Source organism: Myripristis murdjan, chromosome 19, assembly GCF_902150065.1.
Source record: "Myripristis murdjan chromosome 19, fMyrMur1.1, whole genome shotgun sequence".
Taxonomy (NCBI): domain Eukaryota; kingdom Metazoa; phylum Chordata; class Actinopteri; order Holocentriformes; family Holocentridae; genus Myripristis; species Myripristis murdjan.
This window is the reverse complement of record NC_043998.1, coordinates 12,365,778-12,389,466: the sequence shown is the minus strand read 5'-3', so window position 1 is coordinate 12,389,466 and position 23,689 is coordinate 12,365,778. Positions and strand designations below refer to the sequence as shown.

At 40.7% G+C, this 23,689-nt stretch overlaps 1 protein-coding gene across 1 annotated transcript; it reads left to right on the top strand.

Moving 5' to 3' along the window:
* Positions 1-3,323: 3,323 nt before the first annotated feature.
* On the top strand, positions 3,324-23,431 carry LOC115377734 (vesicular glutamate transporter 1-like). The gene is made up of 13 exons (XM_030077711.1): positions 3,324-3,848; positions 10,048-10,300; positions 11,744-11,862; positions 11,987-12,101; positions 12,293-12,380; positions 12,492-12,578; positions 13,111-13,253; positions 13,949-14,098; positions 15,083-15,215; positions 18,202-18,312; positions 19,115-19,242; positions 20,736-20,805; positions 21,216-23,431. Exons 1-13 carry the CDS (start codon positions 3,787-3,789, stop codon positions 21,500-21,502), a joined length of 1,746 nt encoding a protein of 581 aa, XP_029933571.1. The 5' UTR covers positions 3,324-3,786; the 3' UTR covers positions 21,503-23,431.
* The last annotated feature ends 258 nt before the right edge of the window (positions 23,432-23,689 follow it).

Here is a 23,689-nt window from a genome sequence, read left to right as displayed (position 1 = left end):
GTTTGTGCCCCTGCAGATGCACACATATACAAAGATAATGCCAAAGTGGGTCTGTTCATTGCTGCAGCCATGGGGACGATAACCCTGATGGCTGCAGTCTACTGCATCTACAACAAGTTCTACACCAAGCAGCAGTACCTGCACACCCAGCTCCACGATGACCAAGGTGCTGTTTCTGCTTGTTTTCCAGGTGTAAACTGTCAAGAGGAGATGTTTCACTCGCTGAATGTTAGGCCTACGCTTTCCTCAAAAAGATAGACAGGAGGCAAAAACAGGTCAATGTAGCTTCACCAAAATGTGACTACTGTTACTAGTTTTTTTTTTTTTTTAGATCTTTTATGGTCTAGAAATATGCAGTCTTATGACATCAAATTGCATTGCCACCATGGATGTTGGCAGTCACCTGTGTATACCTGTATTTAAAGCTGTACTAATCAAGTTTTATATGTAAAAATGCACCCACATTACTATCTTAAATGACAAAATGGGACAACACAGGGAGCAGCGTCTCAGCACTTCTATCTGAGACATTTTACAGTCACCCAGTTTTTTTCAAATGAAATTCTGATTTTGCATATGAGACCACACACAGGAAGTGATTAATCAGAGCTTAAAGGGAAAAAAGTGTCCTACACAGCAGTTTGAGAGCTCCATTCACAGAGACGTGAGCTCAGCATTGATAGATCTTTGGTACACAGTGATTACAGGCTAGATAGTTTGGTAAACATGAGTGTGCCTCGTGCAGTTTACCGACATCATGGTACAAGATGTCAGCATACTGAAGTTCACATGCTGAAAACAGTTACCTCTCACTGCCATCTGGAGGCACTAACTCACAAAATTGCCTACTGAGCCTATGATATAGAATTATGAAAGAAAATGAAGGTGTTTAAGTACAGAAAAAGATTATACATTTGTTAATAATAGCATAATAAACACGTTTAGAAGCACAAAAATACACTTTAATACAGCTCTTTAGTTTTTTCACTTTTCTGTTTGTCAGTTTTTCAACAAAGAGCTGTCTCAAAGTGTGTTTTTGTGCTTCACAGCTAAATTATAGTATATGTAATTTTTTATTCACATTTTATCAGCCTTGTCCACATTCCAAACAGGGAAATAATGGGGAACAGGGAAATGTTACACTGACTTATAAAGGTCTTATTGAGGACCTTGATGTAAAGTGTCACTGACTTTTCAACCATCTCAGCACATGTTTTTGGATGATGTCTAGGTTTACTTTTTGCTTTATCCTTTAAGGTAATACCTGAAAACTCAGAAAATAGCAGAAAAAGATTTGTGGGGAAATTAAAATCAGTCTAAAATAAGAGTCTAAAAGTCCGTCATGGTGGAACTGAAACCCAGTGTTGATCCTATCTCATGACTCCTTCCTTCCTCTCTGTCCAGAGTTAACCATCGACTCCGTGGAGCGTCCTCCTGTCTTCTTCCACAGCTCTGCCGGCTCTACCGCTGCAGATGGGAGGAAAGTGGGCTACGGCTCTCTTCTGGACACGCCATCCATCATCTCTGTGCCACCCAGCCTGTCCCCTCCTCCTGCCGTCACGCCCTTCCCTCCCCTCTTCCTGTCCTCTCACTCCCTCAGGACGATATCAGCCAAGGATCTGGAGAAGAGCTTTCTCTGATATCAACTTGACAAATGTCATCATTTGGGAAACAAAGGAGAGCTAATGGTCTGAATGAGCAGGTTTTCCTCCATCAACTATACACAACAGTTAGTTAGCACAGTGTTGTCTTTTGCAATGATTTGTAGTCATTTGTCTTTTTTATGTGTGGGCTAGATTTTTCCTGACGGTATTTGCACTTTATCTCATAACATCCATTCTTGTTGTAGTCAACCATTGCACCATATAATAAACTTTATAAGAGTGACAGAAATGTCTTGCTCATCTGTATCTCTGAGTTACATCCTAAAGTAGAATTAGATTGATTTGGTAAAATAATCTCTGCACAACTTCACATTCCCTGAGTGCGAACATGTAATTCATCACACCAGAACCTTTGTATACTCTTAACATGAATAAAAAACAATACTGCTACTACCAATAATGGTATGTTATAGATGTTATATGTTATATGATATGTTGAAATGTTATAAATAAACATTACAAGAAAACAATGGCAAGCACTACACCAATAGAAAAAACAAAATAAGTACACAGTGCACTTTGCTTGAATTTTCTCTATATATGAACTTACCATTCATTTAGCCATTTAGCACAAAGTATAACCAGGTACATGCAGTAGTCCCATGGAAATAATTAATTGTTTTGATTTTAGTTAAACAAAACAAACAACACACAAACAGGTGTATCAGAAAATATTGGCATTCATGTGTATGACAGCTCATTTTCAGAGTCTGTGTTTTTGCCTGCACAGACAACATGATCACAGGTTGTGTTAATAACTTTAGAATATTTATAATTTTTATATAATATGTATAATTGTTCAACTCATGTCTACAGTCAAAGTGCAGTAAAGTCTAAACATGATAAAACGTTTTAGGTTGTTGGTTGTGTGTGCACTCTTACTGCTCTGGATGTGAAATGCCTTCTCTGACTGTGAGAAAAAGATCCAGAAAATGTAAATGAATTTAAGGAATTTGGACCATATCACCATTTAGTACATTAATTTAGCAGGGCTGGAGTTAGCAGAGTCCAAGCTGAAGACTAGGTCTCGCTGACTTCAGGTCTGCAGGGGCCAGACCAGAGCAAATCTCTTAGAGTTTCTTGATGGTGAACAGAGACGTCCATGTATTTCAGCACAATACAGTAACCTTCATTTTGACAGAAGCATTTGACTTTTGAAGCGTTTGGAGAAGGTTTTGACTAATCAGTGCATTTATACACTGGTAGAACCCCTTGTATCCTTGAGTGATGCAAGATGGTGAGCTCAAAGAAATATGCAAACGGTTTGATCAACATCCTATAGAGGGCCAGAACAGGGAGGGGAAACTTTATCAATCACATCATTATATTAACATATGCACTTTTCAACTTGGGTTTGTATGAGCTTTTTAATGAGGAGCCAAGGCATAGTTTTATAAATGAAGTCCCTGGTTCACAGTCATGAATGTTTAATTCACCGAGATCTGTGTGAATGTGTAACCCCCGACTTTACAGCCTCACCACATCTTTCCCGGGATCCAGCTGCCCCTCCCAGCTCACAAACACCGGCGAGGTCTCTGAATATGCTCCAACGGGACAGTGTTACTCCAACCGTGTCCATTCAGTGTTTGTGTGGTACCAGAATAGCCGCTGCTTGAGCGGCCAGCGCTGCGGGGTAGGAAGTGACATGCTGCAGCTCACTACTCACACTTGGACAGATTAAGGCGCAGGAGCGGTAATCTGGTTTCAGGACCGCGGCCAGCGACACCGTTTGACCATGAATCCTGTCGAAAGTTGTCTCCGGCACACCTTGAACCTCACCGGATACCAAAGACTATAAGGTTGTTTTGGACCCTCACAATTCAAGGTTTTAAAAAAGGAGAGCTTGTTTTTATGACAATGTTTAATTCCCTAGTTTGATTTAGATGAAGCCGAAGCTGGAGTCTTTTCTGGTTAACGTGGGAGGTGAATCGCCGGACTGTCAGTGTCACTTGATACAAGTTTTAGGAAACAACCTGCGGCCGAGGCATTTTGGTTCTGAATTGAAAACAAGTTTTATGTTTGAGTGAGAAGCACAAGGAGGACAGAGAGTAGAGGTGAAAGCTGCGCGCTCAGCCGGGAGCGCGCAAGGACAGTACATTGGTCGGATCCTGGAGTCGTGAGGATGGAGATCCGGTCGGACAGGGCTAAGGAAGTGGCAGCCAAGACTCTCGGGAAAATATACGGGTAGGTGTTAAAAATCACTTTGGAACATAACCAGAGAGTGTTCAACATTCCCCAGAGAAAGGCAAACTGTCCATTCATGTACTAATAAAATGAAATTTAAAAAGTTTATATCCCTCAGTTAAGTTAGAGGGCTATAGTCATTCTGGATGCTGAAACATGATTTCAATCTAAACATTCATACAAAGAGGGGAAACCTGTAAAGATCAAGGTGTCCAGGGGCCTGGATTAGATACTGAGGTTGGATGACTTGGCACATCTGTATCTCCTCACAGGCCTCTGAATTTACCGCTTCATTTGACTAAACAAAACCAGCAATACAATCAGAAAGTCATTAATAGTGAAAACTGATGTTTCCCTGACGCGCATCACCTCTGTGAAACCTTAAGGGCCTATTTTCACACCATGAGCCACTGGTGAATTCACCCCGAGGAGCAAATAGAAAGATTTAAATGCCATTTTAGGCCAAATCTGCTCCTCCGTGTCAGATGAGGCGGTGGATCGATAGCTGGATTAATTTCGCCCAGGCCTTTAGTTTCTGCTGTGTGGTCACGTTGTCAAATAACAGTTGTCCCCTCTCCGCTTTCTGTGTTTCAGTCTCTGTATGGTGGACATCGAGATGCCCGTGTTTGGCCAATCATGTATACTGTGTTTACTGTGTTTCACTTTCCTCCATACAGACACAGAAACATAAATAAACATGCTTGATAGCATATGCATATGTTGCGGAGCGTCACTGAGTGTGTTTGAGAGTGTGAGCCAGGCCTGTGACGCTCACCGGGCCTGGCACAGAGAGCTACAGGCCTTCGGTCATTCTGTCATTGGAGATCTAAGTTTAAGAATTAAAACTCGGTTTTTTATCAAACCTATCAGAAATACTTGCATGCATTAATAAAAAATAAATAAATAAATAAATAAAAACATGCTTTTGCGGTATTGTTGATAGAATATGGCTGACACTCAAAAATGTGACTATCTGTTGGGTGTTGTCAGGAAAGCTAAAACCAGAGGGCAGAGCTGAAGCAGTTTCCATGTGAGTGCATGCTTCTGCGACACCTGTGCAAAAAGTAGTGTGTGACTCGAGGATTCAAACCACCACAGCCCGCTGTATAGAGACTGCCTGGCAAAACTGCATGATACATCATCTTAACGAGAAAGAGAACAAAAAATGAGTGTGGTCGGCCGGAGCCTGGTCTAAATATACACACAGTGATGGATATCTGAGCGCAAGAAGATGTTTGTGGACTCCCTTTCTTTCTCCCGGGATTTGAAGTAGCGTCTAAACACATAAATCCTCTCCAGAAATAGCCCTCTCCTCCTCCAAGCTGTCGGACCAAGTAAATCCCCACAGGCCGTACACCTTGCCACCTCTCCCTCTCCCTGCTCGGCCCTCCCTCCCGCTAAGTAGCCTACCTCTCCGCGCTGGATCGCTCGTCATCGCGTCCCTTCCCCCCAGGGCACTTACACTCAGGATTACACTTCCTACGAGTCCGCGCTAAGCTTTTATTTCCTTCGAGCACATGCTCCGAGGTGCTCCCGTGGTGCCTTGCTGTTGTTTCAGAGCAGGCCTGCCGTGCGTAATGCGGACGGACTAGTGACTTGTCCTGCACGCAACTCGTGTCCCCCTCCAGCGGGCTGAGACAGACACCTGTCTGCTCTATTCTATTCTATTCTATTCTATTCTATTCTATTCTATTCTATTCGAATCAATTACTACTCTATCTTGTTCTGTTTGTATAGTCACATTCTATTCTATTGTATTGTATTGTATTCTATTCTATTCTATTTGACTCTCTTCTATTCAGTTATAATCTTTTCTATTCTGTTCTGTTCTGTTCTGTTCTGTTCTGTTCTGTTCTGTTCTGTTCTGTTCTGTTCTCTTCTCTTCTCTTCTCTTTCCGTCCAATCCACTCTAATCTATTTGAATCAGTTAATACTCTACACTCTTGTGTTCTGTTTGCATTTGTCATACTCTATTCTATTCTATTCTATTCTGTTCTACTTGGCCCACAGTGCTATCAATAAAAGTGACTTGACTTGACTTGACTCTATTCTATTCTACTCTAAAATAGGCAAAGCTTCTCTCTTCTTCTTCTTCTTCTTCTTCTTTTTTCTTTTTTTTTTTTTTTTAAATTATATCACGCTGTTTAAAACAGCCATGCAGTGTGATGCCTTTAGTGATGAAGTCATGATGTAAACTTTTGTTTCCACCTGTAAGTTCTGATCACGGCAGCTGGTGATCAATTACCAATATACAGTGAGACAAAATTTAGCTGACAGCAACAGCAACAAGCTTTCACTCATCTGTGACAGTCCTCTGTCATTCATCCACTGAATATTAGTGGTATGTGTGTCCCATTTGAGATTTAAGGATCTGATTACTGAATCCGTAACCTGTAAATGACTTACTCATTCTATGAATATTTGAAGAAATCTGACCTCCCTAGTAGTGAAATTAATTTTTTGAATCAATTCATTGCAACAGAGCTGAGTTTGATGGCACATGTTAATAGTTTGTTTTGCTTGCTTTACAAAATTAAGCAAAAAAAAAAAAAAAAAAAAAAGAGTTTCTCAACTGTCAGCACTATTATTTCCTTTACAAATAATATTGCTGCTGATAACTTTGCAAACAAATGTTACATGTTAAAGAAATATGTATGGAGACATTTTAACCCCTATCCCTAAGTATACATTTTTTAATCTAGCACATTAAAGCACTCTGTCAGGATAGCAGAGAGACTATGTCTGTCTGCTATCCAGTCAATGATTGGAAGCTGCTGACTGAACTCTGAACTGTGCCGCTGAACCGTCCTCACACTCGTCCTTGGTGCATGAATTAAGAGATTAAGATGGAGAGAGAAGCAAGGGTACTTCCTGGGCAGAGCAGGGATATAGATTCAACGTCTCTCGCACTTCATCTAGATAGACGTACTCAGGCTTGCTCATACTGACACAAATTACCTCACAGAAGTCAGCAGACCTGTCTTTATGGCGTGTTGAGAGGAAAACAGGCGAGGTTCGGGAACTGCAAGGGATTACAGAGGATATTCCGTATCTCAGGGTCAGACAAAGTCAAGCAGAAATCAGTCGTGAGGCGTCATGCAGAGATGTAGAAAACATTCTGCAACAGATACATTTTTGTGCAGTTACTGAATCCACAGCTCAAGAAAATATTATGCACACAGAGGGCTCAAGCCACTGTAATGCAAGGAGAAAAACTCTGTCCATGTGGAGAGGCTCTGGATGCAGAGACAGAAATTGGTGCAAAGTAGAAAAAAAATGCTGTGAATTGCATGAGGGACCATGTGAGAGTGGAGGGAATTGATGATGAAAAGCAGGGTTAAAGATGAGCAGGAGACAGGAAGAATGAAGAGAGTGAAGCTCTCGCAGACAAAAATAGGCTGAGAGAGCTGAAGATATTAATAATTCAGCATTGTGAATCATTAATTCTTGATCAATGTCAAAGCAGTTCGGCCTGCTGCTTAACTAATTTGCTATGTATGCTTTATACCGCAACTGTCTTGCAGTTATTCTCTATTGTCAATGTACTCTCTCCTCACTATTTAGATCTCTAGCTGACTTTCCCCACTGTCTTTTTGTTAGTAGATATGCAACAATCCCATTTCTCAAGCCTCCACAGCAAGTTAAACATTTGCAACTGGTGAGCTGCAGTTTTATTTACATTGAGAATCTGCCTGCAATCTGTTGGTGCATCTTTTTCTTTAAACAAAAATTGCTCACCACACTCAGCATTTCAGCATTTCATGGTTCTGTAAGTGAGGATAACATAAACAATAAGGAGCATATAATGTAACATCTCCCCAATGGTTGTAGAAAGTTTTTTTTTTTTTTTAAATATTATTTAAAATATGTTTCATAACCAATTCTGCCCATTTTTAGACTGAAACACGTGCAAAAGAAAATGCAAAATCCCATTCGTTTTCACCATAGATAAAACAAATGACAGATCCAGATACAATCCAAAAGCTCTGAAAGAACACCTGAAAGAGCTATTCTTGGATCTGCGTGCTATTTGCAGAATAATCTATATATAGCTCATACTCATGACAGAAGTTTGGTGTTACTTCATCAAAGTCTAATAATCTCAGAAACGTCAGCTGCGACTGCTTGAATTTAACCCTGCTAAGTTGTTGATGTTTAGCTTACTTGCTTGTTAGCTACTAATGAATGCCAGGCCTAGATTCAAAGTTATTTGGGGCCAAATATATTACAGTGCATCCCTCTGGGGTTTTGTGGTACTTTTGTTTTCCAGTTTGACAGTTGTTCAAAATAGTTACTATGGCATATGTCATGTAATATGATGTCCTCAGTGTGAATTGGCATGGACTATTGTGCGATATCATCCCCATCTCATTCCCGATTTTCCATTCTCTCTACCCGGCAAGTAAAATGATCAAATGATCTTTAAAAAATCAGCATGGCACAGAAACACAATCCAAGGTTTATCCATTTCCTGCACCACTGACTGTTGTCTTTGGGCTGTTGTGGAGTGCTGCGCTGAGCGGTGCGATCACTCAAGCACAAGCACTTTTTGACCTTGGCATCATTAAATTACCTACACCAGAGGAGGCCATTTGGGATCTTAACTTTTATCTCATGAACACAAATATTAAAACATGTGTTTATACTAAATAAAGCTATATCATAAATGGGTCTGTGTTGTCTAGCCTCTGGGACAGCAGGATCTTGGTCTGGTGTGTGAACTCAGCACACGTCATGTTTAATGGATGACCCTTTGTGGGTAGATACATATGTGATATTTGAAGCAGACAGAGGTCATGTTTTTTTTTTGTTTTTTTTGTTTTTTTCTGCAAGCCACATGAACAGGGAGACTGGACAAGAGCAGGAGTGAGGAGCCCTGTTTTGACAGGGAGAAGGAGTAGGGATGGGAGACATGTTTCTGTAATCGCTGCATCTTTTAGTCACACTGCCGTGCTCAGGTCTGTCAGCAGAGGCATGCTGCATGCCAACAACACAATTTAAACAAAAACCTAGAAAAGACATCTTGGATAAGTCAAGGTCAGCTCGGAAAGCTTCAGTGCCGGAAGGTTTTGTGTCTGGTGTTGACAGATGAGTTTGTAAAGTGTCTACTGCTCATCAAGCAGTCTTTCTAAAGTAAAGGAGTTTAAGTCAAATCCACGGTGGGAAAAATCTTCCACATAAAAAGATCCGTGCAAATTTACATTTATTAAGTCAAGCTTTCAATCTAAAAGACCTTGAGAATTTTTATACCAAGGAGGAGCACCCCTTCTGTCTGCCTGTCTATGTTCAGGATAACTCAAAAAGTATGCATGTGCACAAACTTAGTTTGGTCATGGGCTAGCAAAGAACTGAATAACTTTTCAGGTCAATCAGCCTCAAGCAGGTGTGACAACAGGATGGACCTAGCACAAACAGGGCTGTAATTTCCAAACACATCAAAAAAACCCGTTGCGGAGGCTGGCCATGGGTCAAACCAACACTGACCAACTTTTACTGCTTTGCAGAAACTGGGCTGTAGTTTTCAAATGCAAATTAACATATCCATACAAAACAACAAAACATCCATGAAACATCTTTCAACCCAGTGAGGCGGTGGGTCGTGTATCAAAGCTGTACTGAGCGCGTTTCCATGATGATCAGCTAAAGGGATGTATATCCTACAATAAGAACATTGCATGAAGTGGATGACGCTTAGCACAAACAGACTTCTAACTTCTAATTTTTTTGGATATCCCTTTAGTTGAATTGAATCTACTAATGGCTGGAAACACTCGTTTGCGTGCACACACATACTCACATACGCACTGATTCTTCGTGATCTTCAGTATGACTGATTTTCCATGGAACAGTTTGTTGCTGTGTGGATTAATACAGGTTTTATTTGTGGTGATTAAATTATTTCAAAAATTTAGACTTTTTGCAAAAAATTGACTTTTGACTTTAATCTGACCATCACACCAGACAGCAAGACCTCAAATTCTTCAACAGGGAACTTTGTCTTTGGCAAATAATCATCAACGTCCCCATCTCTAAAATTAATTTATTTACACCATCTTGTACATACTTTCCTTTGTATATACACACTTTTTTGGTACAGGGTTCAGACTGGAGGTTGAAGAACAAACTTATAAGAACAGGATTTTACATAGTACATATTACATTGCATTCATCTTTAGGTTCGCCAATCTTTTCTTCACAGAGCTCTTGAGAAGAAGCAGGAAAATGGCGAGACCATTGAGCTGTCGGCGGAGGGCCGGCCTGAGCTGGTGCAGGAGAAGGAGATGCCCGTGGTGGACTGCACGTGCTTCGGCCTGCCCAGGCGCTACATCATCGCCATTCTCTCCGGCCTGGGCTTCTGCATCTCCTTCGGCATCCGCTGTAACCTGGGCGTGGCCGTCGTCAGCATGGTCAACAGCCACACCATCTTCAGAGACAACAAGGAGGTCATAGTGGTGAGTGGATGAACTGGCAGCACAAGGGGGGGTTCCCATGACGTCTGAGTCTGTTAGTACTGATGAGATCTACAGTCATATTTTGATATTTACCTGACACAGTTTGCCAAAATGTTTTTTACGTAGCACTGTAAATCAAGTCAAAATTTCCACAAACAAGCAGTGTGGCATGTGGAAGTCAACATCACCAAAATGAAACAAATAAATGTCACTAGTTATTCATGTATAATTAGACTGAGGTGCAAGGTAAAGGAACAAACCAGAAAAGGATTCATTTACAATATCTAGATAAGTTTAAAGTAGAAAGAGAAGGTTGAGGAACAAAAGTCTTCTTTTAAGATAAAATTTCATGAAACGCCAGGAGGTAGAAAGTGATTTTACCACACACTACGTCTCTATGGTATAATCAGTTTAGTTATGATAAGTGTCAGTATAATGATTAATGCAGTTAGCATATTAGAAGTTAGAGGGCGTAATATTTCCATCACTGGAGTTCCTCTGAAATCTTTGTTGCTGTCATAAGTCCCTTGCTGTCCAATAAATAATAAACCACACATATTACTGGAAATAGGAATAGTTATGACAAATGCAAGCAAAAGACTGGGTGACTATGCGAGCTCTGTCAGACAGTGTTATTGTCAGTAGGGTTAATGGAGAGTAGAGCCCACACACCAAAGGTGGATTTTCTTTATTTGATTGAGCTGTGACAGCATTTTGATCCATTATGGATCTTTGTCAGGTATAAAAAATTGTTCTATATATAGACTAGAGTCTGCAGTCACCTGATATGTGATGCCATGGGTCCTATAGAGATCCTACCTCAGCACAGATGAAGCCCATATAGCTCTAATGACCAGGAGCCGCATTGAAATACATATAAAACTACTTTCATTGAATTTCAGACAATATTAGTTATAACAGCATATATACATGCAGCTCTCAATAGAGTAGACTCACACATTAAGATCTTGTGAGAAAAGATAATTTAATTATAGTAATTTAATTATAGTCAGATTTCTGGTGGTGTTCCTGCAGGATTAGAGGTTTGGCATGGCTGAGTGACGTGGTCTGTGGGTTTTCTGTAAAATCAAGGCAAAGGATAGGGCTGATGGGTCAATGGGAGTTTATGGCAGTGAGCTACCACATTCCCCCACGGAACTGGAGATCGATCAGATCAATTTTGTTGTTTTGACAGTTCTTCATCCATCTTAACAGCTGGTTATCCCACTTAGACTTCTTACCAGCACTGCCTGTGTTGATAAGATTAGCTCTGTGTTCTGTAGTGTGGTTGTTGCTAATTTCCCATGTACGTTTGAGTCTATAAAAAACAATACCAATAATTACCAGGGTCTGCATAGAAAGATTTCTCTGTCAATTCATATATAGTCAGTCTGATCCCTTGTGTTAGTCCTTGATTTCTTGTCTTCCTGTCTCTCCCAACAGAAAGCTCAGTTTGACTGGGATCCAGAAACAGTGGGAATGATCCATGGGTCTTTCTTCTGGGGATACATAGTAACCCAAATCCCAGGAGGGTTCATCTGTCAGAAGTTTGCAGCAAACAGGTCTGCTTACTCCCCTATTCATTGGACTCTAGAAGCATCTTTGACATAATATAATCTTCTTTTTTCTGCTGCTGCTTTTATACATATCAAATGTTTCTCTTGTTTCTCTTTTGTCCCTTTCCAGAGTTTTCGGCTTTGCTGTAGTGGCCACCTCATGCCTGAATATGTTGATCCCGACAGCAGCACGGCTTCACTTTGGCTGTGTTATCATGGTCAGGGTGTGTCAAGGACTTGTGGAGGTGCTTGACTCTGCTCTGTGGCTTTTTCTTGCACATAGAACAGTTTAACTTGTAGTTTGCTGAAACTACACTGTTTTCTTTGTCTTAGTCTGGCTGCATGCCGAAATTAAAAGGGTCAGTCAGTCAGTTGGTTGGCCATAGTTAAAGTACTACTTTTAATATCATGACAGCATTTCCTCTCTGTCTTATAGGGGGTTTCATATCCTGCCTGTCATGGTATCTGGGCAAAATGGGCACCACCTCTTGAAAGAAGCCGACTGGCCACAACAGCCTTTTGCGGTGAGTTTATTTTATTGTTATCCATGCTTCTTTCTTCTCTGACATTTGCAATCACTTTAGAGACATTTTGTATCTTTTTTAACATACCCATGATGTGTCTGTGCATGCTAGGCTCTTACGCTGGAGCCGTGATTGCCATGCCATTAGCTGGAATCCTGGTCCAGTACACAGGGTGGTCATCAGTTTTCTACGTCTACGGTGAGTGGGCCTTGACCGTTGAACTGATCCTGCTTTTTGAGGCATTCAGAATGAGCAGAGGTTGATCATCAAACTGAATATTCATCATACTGGTTAGACTGATGAACACAGGCATACCAGGGGATTTTTGGATGTAACTGTAACTGAGAACACCAGACATTAAAACACTTCCTCATAATGACAGTGTCATTATTGTGAGCAAGAATCACTCACAGTGTGAAGTGCTAGTGATTAATTGGCTCAGACTATTAATATAGCAAAACACTGATACCTAAAATATTTATTTAAAGCCAGTCAGTCAGTATGTACACAGAACAGTCAGAATCACTTCATTAAAACAAGCATGGTCCAAAGGCCTAGTGCCAGAAATATGAGAAACAGAAGACTGTCAGCTTACATGTAGACTACACCTTACATTGCAGTCCTGTACACAGGCAGCAGCGACTGAAAATGTTTTCTCTTACTTGTCTTTGTCCTGTTCTCCTTTTCTATCCCCTACTTGTTGCATCCCTGTCTTTCTTCCTCCCTCCAGGCAGCTTTGGGGTCATTTGGTACTGCTTCTGGATCCTGGTGTCTTATGAGAGTCCGGCAGCCCATCCCACCATCACAGAGGAGGAGAGGAAATACATCGAGGAAAGCATCGGCGAGTCGGTGCAGAACACCACTCCAGTAACGGTCAGTACATAGATTTGTTGGGGTACAATAAGACGCAGATTCAATATCAAATGTCCCCGGTTGGAAAATGGATATTGCCATGGCATATATATTTCCTTCAAGTCAGCTCAAGGAGCTCACAAAATCAGTAGCAATAAAAAGACATTTTGATGTTTTGTGCATCTGACTAGAGTGGGTGGTGAGTGTTTACATTTATGCAACGTTATGAGAGAATGACATGATCACAAATAGATGCAAATGAGTAGAAAGTAATAAAGTTTCTATATCATGAGTTGGTTCTAAAACATCTGTTTTCTTCTACATCAAATTAATATCTGGAACCAGTAAGTCCGCCAAAGAAAGTGCAGTTCTTCTCACAAACTGTTAATTATTTGTTAAGGAAAGTGCAACCAATAGACATCACTGGTCATCCCAACTCATTTGTGTCTTTAGTCTGTATGCAGAACATAACTAAGTTTTCTTCACTTGAGTATGTTGGTTTCTGGTGCTTGTTGGGTGTTAATGGGCATCTGAAATGATTCAAACTTGAACTGCACTTTGAATTGCCTTGTGTTTGAAAGGTGCTACACAAATAAACTTTCTGTAAATATGTTTACAAAACAGCAAATGAGTAACATAATGATCCTGATTTGAGTGTAGGTTTTGTTCTTGGTTGTTCACTGCTGCATTGAACACTTGCATCTCCCCTCTTATAGAAATTCAACACTCCGTGGAGGGCTTTCTTCACATCGATGCCAGTATATGCCATCATTGTGGCTAATTTCTGCAGAAGCTGGACGTTCTACCTGCTTCTCATCAGCCAGCCTGCGTACTTCGAGGAAGTGTTTGGATTTGAGATCAGCAAGGTGACAAAACCTAGCTATTGGTGATGGGTTTTGAGTGTACAGTATTGGTATGTTACAGAGGAAAGATTTCATCTCATAACCTTTATTCAGTCTTGAGAGTCACTGAGATCACCCTCATTTACAATGATGATGATGGCACACATGATAACAATAAGATATACATGGACAAAGTCATATATTAAATATAAAAAAACAAACAAAAAAACAGGTGATTAACCTCAATTAAAACAATTACAGCCAGAAATACAGTGATTCAGGAGCATGGTCTTAAATTACCCAGTAACTATGTCAAGCCTCTGGGTGTGCTCAAGTTTTTTCCAGGTACTTGGGTTACAAGAACTACAAGCTATCTTTCACAATTTGGAATAAACATGTTGAATCTGAGCATGAGGCAATCATTAGAACATGCATGACAAGAACCAAGATTCCAGCCCAGCTTGGAAGTACCAATGCTTGTTGCATCTTCCAGATAGAGAGGACCAGCCAAACTTACTGTACAGGATCCAGTGATGAGTATGATAACCATCACTGGTAATAAATCTAAAGGCTGAGTGGTATACAGAGTCCAGCCACTGTAGAGGCAGACACAGGCCTGTAGATTACATGACCATAAAACAGAACTGAAATAGAAACTGCCTCAATCAACCTCTTCCTGCAACACATTGGGAATCTGTCTCTATTTTTGTAAAAGAAAGAAGCAAGAAGTAGCTATTTTCACAGAGTCAGCAATACAAACTGCAGTGTAGTTTCATCTGTATATAAATGAACATGACCTCAGTCAGGGGATGAGGGAATGTTATTAAAATAAATGGAAATAATACAGGGACTATAACTGATCCCTGAGGGACACCTTGCATGTTGCCAGATACATGTCGGCTTGGTGTGTTAAAAATCCCCACATGTAGAAATAAACTGAGGGTGTATTAACTTAGTTATCGCATAAAAAGATTGTTTTCCTGCTGTAATTACCTGCTGTCCATCTAGGTGGGCATAGTTTCTGCCCTTCCCCACCTGGTCATGACCATCATCGTGCCCATCGGAGGCCAGATTGCTGACTACCTACGTTCGAACCAAATCATGTCCACCACCAACGTCAGGAAACTCATGAACTGTGGAGGTAAGAAAGGACAACAAGACATGATGCATGGTTATCATAACAACAAGGGAAAGTATTGAGTATCCTGAGAATATAGCTTGCTTACAAGTTCTGTGATGGCTACAAAAACATTGTCTGCATTATAGCACTTAATATCTAGTTGTTTTTGTCTCTTCTAGTAATTCAAAGGTGTATTCTAAAGCCATGAAACTGCTATAGTTGAACCGTGGTGCTCAACATTTGATATTATAAGGGGTCAGGGGTTCACATAATTTTCTAGCAGGTGCCTCTACTTTGAGCTGAGAGAATTCTGACCCCAGCATTCACAGCCAAGCTCCTGTCAATGCACTACAAAAAAATCTCTATCCCAACAAATCATATAGCATCGTTAAAGCCTTGTATTTTTGTTTAAAACAAGTGAAAATTTTTCAAATTGTGGGATGAGATAATCCCCTTTGTATCCACTGTAGTTTCACCTGTTTCAAAAGTTTTCTCCAGGAAAAAAACAACAACAACAATTATAAATATGTTGAAACAACGCAGAAAAGGGCACATTAGTCCAGTGGAATCAAGAAAATCGCTCTTGATTCAGCAACATTCTGGAATCAAGGTGATTAGCATTGGAAACAAGCAGTATTACCTCATCCCACTGACATTTTTTTTTTTCACTTGTTTTAACAAAACGGAACCATGCAGACCCACAGTGCATACTGTATATGTGGCCTCTAAGCATCCAACTGAGAGGCCCGTGAAACGTCCATGAGTGTACGACCACAATTTGCCTTGCATAGCCCACTGTGAGAAAAGCAAGACTTTGAAATGAGGCTGAAAAGACTGACTCTTTTGCAATGTGGTAACTAAAGTTAGGTACATAAGTATTTGGACAGTGACACAATATTGACAATTTTGCCCGTGTACACCACAATTGATTTGAAATGGAGTTATCAAGACGTGACTGAAGTGCAGATTTTCAGCTTTAATTTAAGGGGTTGAACAAAAATATGGCATTAATCTTTTATATATATGCCAGTTTTATGTAGTGTCACCCCATTTTCAGAGACTCAAAAGTAACTGGACACTTGATTAAAAAGCAGTTTCATGGTCAAGTGTGGCCCTTTCGCTCATTATTCCATGACAAATTAAGTTCATACCAGGTGTTTGCATTTGCATTTGGTATCTGTTATCTGTTAATCAGAACACTCAACGTGCGATCCAAAGAGGTGTCCATGCAGGTGAAGGAGGCCATCATTAGGTTCAAAAAGCAAATAAAATCTATCAGACAGATAGCAACAACTTTAGGAGTTGCCAATTCAACGGTTTGGTATATCCTGAAAAAGAAGGAATGCACTGGTAAGCTCAGCAATGTCAAAAGGCCTGGAAGACCACAGAGGACATCTAAAGTGGATGACCAAAGAATTCTTTCCCATTTGCAACATCTAGGGAAGTCAAAAACACTGGAGGAGGTAGGAGTATGCAAGAAAATAAATACAGAGGGTATATAGCAAGGTGCAAAACACTGGTGTCACTCAAGAACAGGAAGGCCAGATTAGACATCTAAAAAAGCCTACCCAATTCTGGAACAAGGTTCTTTGGACAGATAAAACAAAGATTAACTTGAACCAGAATAATAGGAAGAGAGAAGTGGGGAGAATGAAAGGAACAGTTCATGACCCAAAGCAGAGCATATCATCTGTCCAGCATGGTGGAGTCAGTGTTATGGCATGGGCATGAATGGCTGCCAGAGGAACTGGCTCACTAGTGTTTATTGATGATGTGACTGCTGATGGAAGTCGCAGGATGAATTTGGATGTTTATAAGGCTTTACTATCTGCTCAAATTCAGCCAAATGTCACAAAACTGACAGGACGGCACTTCACAGTGCAGATGGACAATGATCCAACATACTGCGAAAGCAACTCAATAGTTACTGAAAGCAAAGAAGTGGAATATTCTTCAATGGCCGAGTCAGTCCGCAGACCTCACCCCAGCTGAGCTGCTTTTCACTTGCTGAAGACCAAACTGAAGGTAGAAAGGTGCACCTGAAGGCAGCTGCAATAAAGGCTTGGCAGAGCATCTCCAGGGAAGAAACTCAGAATTTGGTGATGTTGTCCATGGGTTCCAGACTTCAGGCCATCATAGACTGCAAAGGATTTTCCTCCAAATATTGAATATAATCCTTATAATTATAGTTATGTATGTCATGTATAGTTTGTCCAATTACTTTTGAGCCTCTGAAAATGGAGTGACAATGTATAAAACTGGCTGCACTTCCTAAAAGGTTAATGCCATATTTTTGTTCAGCCCCTTAAATTAAAGCTGAAAGTCTGCCCCTCTGTCACATCTTGATTACTCCATTTTAAATCCACTGTGGTGGTGTACAAGGGCAAAATTATGAATATTGTGTCACTGTCCAAATACTTATGGACCTAACTGTATGTGAAGACAGTTTGCATGTCTTTCTCAACATTTTCTAACCAGTCTAAAAGCTTTGTTTTTCAGTTGAGCTCTTGGTTACTTTTACATTCATTTCAGGAGGAGGACAACTTTCTGCTTACACAATTTTCTTGTTAGAGGGTTTGTTGACTTCAGGGAACTTTTTAGCCGGTCTGGGCGTTAACCACAGCATTAATTCACTCGTGGTGAGAAACATTTGCTGCAGAGGGCAAAAGATGACTCAGTGTGAAGTAGCACTACTGTCTCTGTGGGCTATTTTTGAGAAATTGATAGAGAAGTGACAGAATGGGGAAGGATCTAGGTATCGCTTCATGAGAAGCTTTGCCGTGCATACAAGCAGCATTGGGGCCAGTTCAGGTCACACAGATCACAACCAGCAGCATGCCATAAAGACAAAGACTTGAATAAAAATGTTCTCCGTCTCACTGTCATCTTGTTTTGAAACTTAATGCAAGCCATTAACACATTTAAGGTCCTTCCTCTTGGTTGCTTTCAGTGCAAAGCGGCACAGCCCATGCATCTTCATTTCACTGTGTTGTCTTGTCTGTCTCAGGCTTTGGGATGGAGGCGACTCTGCTGCTGGTGGTGGGCTTCTCCCATACCAAAGGGGTTGCCATCACTTTCCTGGTACTTGCTGTGGGTTTCTCTGGGTTCGCCATTTCAGGTGAGACATTCAATACAGTGTGTTTCCCAATGCTCCCATAGCTCCATCTCAGTTTTTATTACTGGTGAATGCACATATTTGGTTTTCTCACCTCTTGAACAGTCAAAATTGATCTCACCAAAACCTATAAGCTCCTAGTTAAGTGGGAAGCCTGGCTGTTCTTTTATACCTTTACACTTGAATAATATCTCCATCATAACAAGTGCTTTAGTTTCATCTCTAGTCTTCAAATCTTGTTTTTCTCAACACAAGCAAAACAATCTGCCAGTTCCAGGATTTTTGTCAAGAAAATGACACTTGATTCAAGAGGATTCTGGAAAAGTCAAGAACCATCAGAACCAACTAGAATATCTCATTCCACTTTAGTTTGTCCTTTTATGGGGGGCTTTTTTTTTTTATTGTAATAGTCACATACATTTTAGCTCCAAATGGGCACAGAACCAACCTTTTTTCCTTTATCTCTCTATCAGTATTACAACTCAAAATAGTAAGTGTGTTTTCTGTAACTGTTGCCCATACATTTTCTTCTGACTTTCTAAATGACATAATTACAATTTAAACGAAAGGTTTCATAAACATAAGAAATACATTTTTTTGGTATGGGTTGTTTAAGAATGTCTTCCAAGAAAGACATATTTGGAGCATGTACATTTTTGGTACATAATGTCTCATTTGTAGATAGCGGAAGAAATGAGACTGAAATTCTAAGGAATGTTTGTTCTTCTTATGGGGGGGCTCTTTGATATGAAACCACTTTGTGAATGACTCTGATGATAAAAATTTATTTATCCTTCCTCATAAGGTTTCAATGTCAACCACCTGGACATCGCACCACGCTATGCGAGCATCCTGATGGGCATCTCGAACGGCGTGGGCACTCTGTCTGGTATGGTTTGCCCACTTATAGTTGGAGCCATGACGAAACATAAGGTGAGGACAGATTCTCAACACATGCTACTCTGATTTACATAAATATGTCATTGTGTGTGCACCATCATCTTCCAAAATTTAAAGTTCATTGTGCAAAGTAATATGCTGGTGTAATTTAATGATGCCAGTGAATGAATGATGCATTATTTAAGAGCAGTGAAAAGTCCACCCTATACCATTTTAACCCATACCACAGTTACTGTTAATGATGGATCTTGCATTGTGTCATTTGGTGGTGTGTATTTCTGGCCAAATGGAGACTTGATGTCGCATTGAGATTTCCAGTGAAGCTGCAGTGCAGTTCAATGTCAGAAAAACTTCCAGCAGTCTAAATCAATAGAAAACATCAGGTTTTCATTTCAGCAAGGGCTCCTTTCTTGACACAAATGCAAGGACTCCTTTCTAGACTTTCTAGACTATTTGGCGCCAACATTCAACAATCTCACAGACGGAAATCTCATTTCCTCATCAACAGTAGCCTCAATAGACCACAATGCAATGCAGCTAAAATGCAGCGTTGTGGGAAATGTGAGAATCCCTAGCTGAATTTATCAGAAGCAAATGAGGAAAAGGTGGTTACAAGCAGAAAAATTTGAATACTTCATCTTAAAATTGACTTTATACACATGTATAGATCACAGTACAGATGCAAATCATGACATGGTTTTATTTGGTTTAAACATTGGAATACTTATACATACATAAGGCCCGTTTCCACCGCCGGAACTTCGGGGTAATTTTACGGGGCCGTGGCCGTTGTCGCGTGTCTCCACCGCCGGAACTACCCCGAAAGAGAGAGTTCAGGAACCTTTACAGGGGCTAAAAAACGGCCCTGCCTCGGGGTAGGGACTCTGAGCGGCCCCGAAAAAACTCCTGGGTTTACTCACGGCGCGATGTGATGTCAACAGAAAGCAGGCGTCCCTAGCAACACAGCCAACACTACCAAGCTAACGCTAACGTGCTAGCTAACGTTAAAAACACACTTTTTAGCCGGCATTTTAGGGGCGCTAACGTTAGCTTTAGCGGACTTTAGCTAACGCTAAAAACACACTTTTTAGCCGGCATTTTTAGGGGCGCTAACGTTAGCTATAGCGGACGTTAGCTAACGCTAACAACAGGCTTTTTTAACAACATGCATTTTGATGCCCCGGTCATGGTCGTGCAGCCGCCCGGTAACTTTACAGGAACCTTCCTCCTCGGCCCTCTCAGTGGAGACACGGCAGATGAGAGGGCTGAGTGAGAGGACGTTCCTGTAGCAGCCCCTGCCCCCCAAATACTACCAGGAACATTCTGGTGGAAACGGGCCTATATACTCAACTTTCATTTTTGTGTGCAAATCCACTCTGGGAAAGTACTCCATATTTAACAGGTCTCTCCAAAAGTTCTCATTTTTTAGACTGTAGTCTGTCTTCAAAACTCATTCATCCTTTCTTTTACATATATCCTCTCACTCACTGATACTCACTGTTCCTCCTTTTCTTCCCCCTTTATAGACGCGGGAGGAGTGGCAGGGTGTGTTTCTCATTGCCTCGCTTGTTCATTACGGCGGTGTTATCTTCTACGGTGTGTATATCCCCCTCTTTCTTTTCTGTTTCCTTTCATGCTTCCATCAGTGCACTAAGACTAGAGAGGCCAAAAGATTTTGAGGAGCCGATAAGATGTCAATCAAAGAGTGAAAATATCATTCTGGCAGCTCCTGCCTGATGTGCAGTTGCTTTGAAAATGAAACAATATTGTTTTTTGGGTGGTGGGACATTTTGAAAGCTGGGATAGTTCAGTTTTAAAATCCAAAACTGACACCAAGTGACTGCAGCTTGACCTTTCCAGTATGCATTTGTATGCTGTCCTTTCTGCAAATGATTGAGGAAAACATATAGAGCTTATGTTTTGTTGACTTTCCCACTGGTCTACTTGTCGTCAGTGGTGTTCAGTCCTTTGTGTATTGACTGGTCTCATTTGTCTCTCTGTGGCAGGCATCTTTGCATCAGGAGAGAAGCAGGCGTGGGCCGAGCCGGAGCAGCTGAGCGACGAGAAATGCGGCATCCTGGATGAGGACGAGCTGGCCAACGAGACGGAGGAGCTGTACCGCACGAGCGGCGGGGGTGGCTACGGGGCCATGAACCAGGGATCAGATCCCAACGGAGGAGGGGGCATGGAGGGAGGCTGGGCTTCGGACTGGGACAAAACAGAGGAGTACGTTCAACCAGCCGGAACCAACAACTACCTTTATGGAGGAGAGGAGGACCGAGAGCTGACATAAAAAGAAGACCCGCTGCACATAGCCGTGGAGGAGGAGGACAGAGACAGTAGATCACACAGTACGACGGTTGCTTGTGACACAGGGAGCTGGAAATGGGCGGGGAGGTTTGAACTGTGCAAGACGCTGTGTTCAGCGAGCCTGAGCACATTATTATTTTAACTGAACTGTGTTAAATGACCACAGGGGCAGTGGGAAGAGGCGCAGGAGGCAGTAGTAAATCCACAGTGTGTTTGTTGTGTGATTGCAGTTGTGTATATCTTGTGTGATGGTAAGAGTATTTTAGGGCTTCACAGCCTCCATGTTAATGACGCTGCAATTTCTCTACTGGAGAAGGGGTTTGTTTTAGGCCTGGTTGGGTTGCTTTCTTGATAGTGTGTTATTTCAATTTTAATAACCATATATATCAAAATTTTGATCTCATTTATACCTCTATGCTGCTGTTGTCGGGTGGAAACCTTGTACTGTACACCTTCATAATACCAATCTTTCAGGATGAAAAAAAAACAGCATTGTTTTTAGATTGAGCATTATGCATTTATAGGCTGTCTGGTCTTTCAAGGGTTTCATTTAGAGTCAGAGGAAGTTTCTCACCCCACTAAGAGAAGCATGTGCTCCTCCAGTTGAAGTTATAACATGAAACTCATCAGAGTTGGGAGGTTTTCACCCGACAGCACTCACACTGAAAGCTGGATTCCTAAAAATAAATGACACTTCAAATTTCAAGTTCTGTCCTTAATGTGCACACTTTTAAGAAAAAAGCATCTTACTTGTGCCAATGTGGTGTAGTATTGGTTTGCTTATCTCCTGATGCCCAGAGAAAGTTGTTCATTCAAGACGTACATATTGTATTTACGTACTAATCGTATTTATTTGTTTTCTTTTGAGTATATTATACAACAACGTTTTTTTTTAGGTACCACATTTTGATTCCTTCACGCAACAATACTGTAACCACTAGGCCTCTAGCCTGTCTACTTGTTAAGGCTTATCCAGAGAGAAATTATGACCCCATGTCAAATTAGCTTCATAGTTTAGAGACAATTTTATATCTATGTTTTCTTGTTGAGGTAATTTAAGACACTTTCCCCAAAACCCAACCTCTGAATCCTCACTCCATTTGCTTTAAATGTGATATACGTTACGTTAATGTTGATTTTATTCTGTTGTTATGTTGCTGTCGCATTCAAGGTGTCGGCATATTGTCTTTCAGGAAAAGCGGTTTGCTGATACCACATAACCTAAACACCCCGACACAAACATGCCTGCTCTGTGCTCTCTGTTACAGTGACAAAAGCAACACTGAGCTGTCATTTACTTCAGGAAACTTGAAAGTTAAAATTACATGAGATTAGTGTCATAGAGCCACGGGGATCTCACATGGTCTCTTTTGCTTTGCTTTGTAGTTCAACCAACTGAAGTCTCAAATGATCAGCATATTTTTACTTATTAAATAAAAATACAGGACTGATCATTTATGGCACAATAATGCCATTTCACTGTACATGAGTAATGTCTTTGTTGGTAGATGTTGTGAGTTATTTAACAAGCCCCAAGATGAAGGTTAAAAAGGTGAAAAAGCCCTGTGTTAGGTCATCGGAGGTGCAGTTTGACTTTGACTGAAGAGAGCGTTTCGACCTGTGGATCACATTCAGAGATCATAGTTAGTCTCCTTCACAGTCAAAGAAAGGGTGAATATTGAATATAGAATTTTGAATATAGAGTTTTTACTGGGTTTTTTGTCTTTTTTGTTTTGTTTTGTTTTGTTTGTTGAACCACTTTTTCAGGCTGCTCTGTCAGTCCCTTTTCTTTTATTGTTAACTGTTTTGTTCTTGACTGTAAACTGAAATTGTATATGTAAAAAAAATCATGTACATGTGGAAATTATTATTATATAATAAAACCTAGAGGTGATTACTCCAGTAAAATGTGTTTACAGTAGATAATCTTGGCATTTAAAAAAAAAAATCATATTGGTTTCACTGCAAAACCCTATTTTAACAAGGAATTTACGGTCATTTTTAGTCTTAAAATTTAGTTTTTCTTAAAATGTGACAAAATCAGACAGTGGGAAGAGATAATTCCACTTTTTTCCAAATTTGTCTTGAATCAAGTGTCACTTTCTTGATCCTAGCGGACTGATTGGCCTTATTCTGCTTTGTTTCAACATATTTATACTTGAAACAGATA

Excerpts from the sequence above, each read along its gene's own strand:
- LOC115377734 (XM_030077711.1), top strand. The coding sequence starts at position 3,787 with ATGGAGATCCGGTCGGACAGGGCTAAGGAAGTGGCAGCCAAGACTCTC. Across the intron at positions 13,254-13,948 it reads AGAACACCACTCCAGTAACG|AAATTCAACACTCCGTGGAG; the intron begins GTCAGTACATAG and ends CCCCTCTTATAG. Across the intron at positions 20,806-21,215 it reads CGGCGGTGTTATCTTCTACG|GCATCTTTGCATCAGGAGAG; the intron begins GTGTGTATATCC and ends TCTCTGTGGCAG.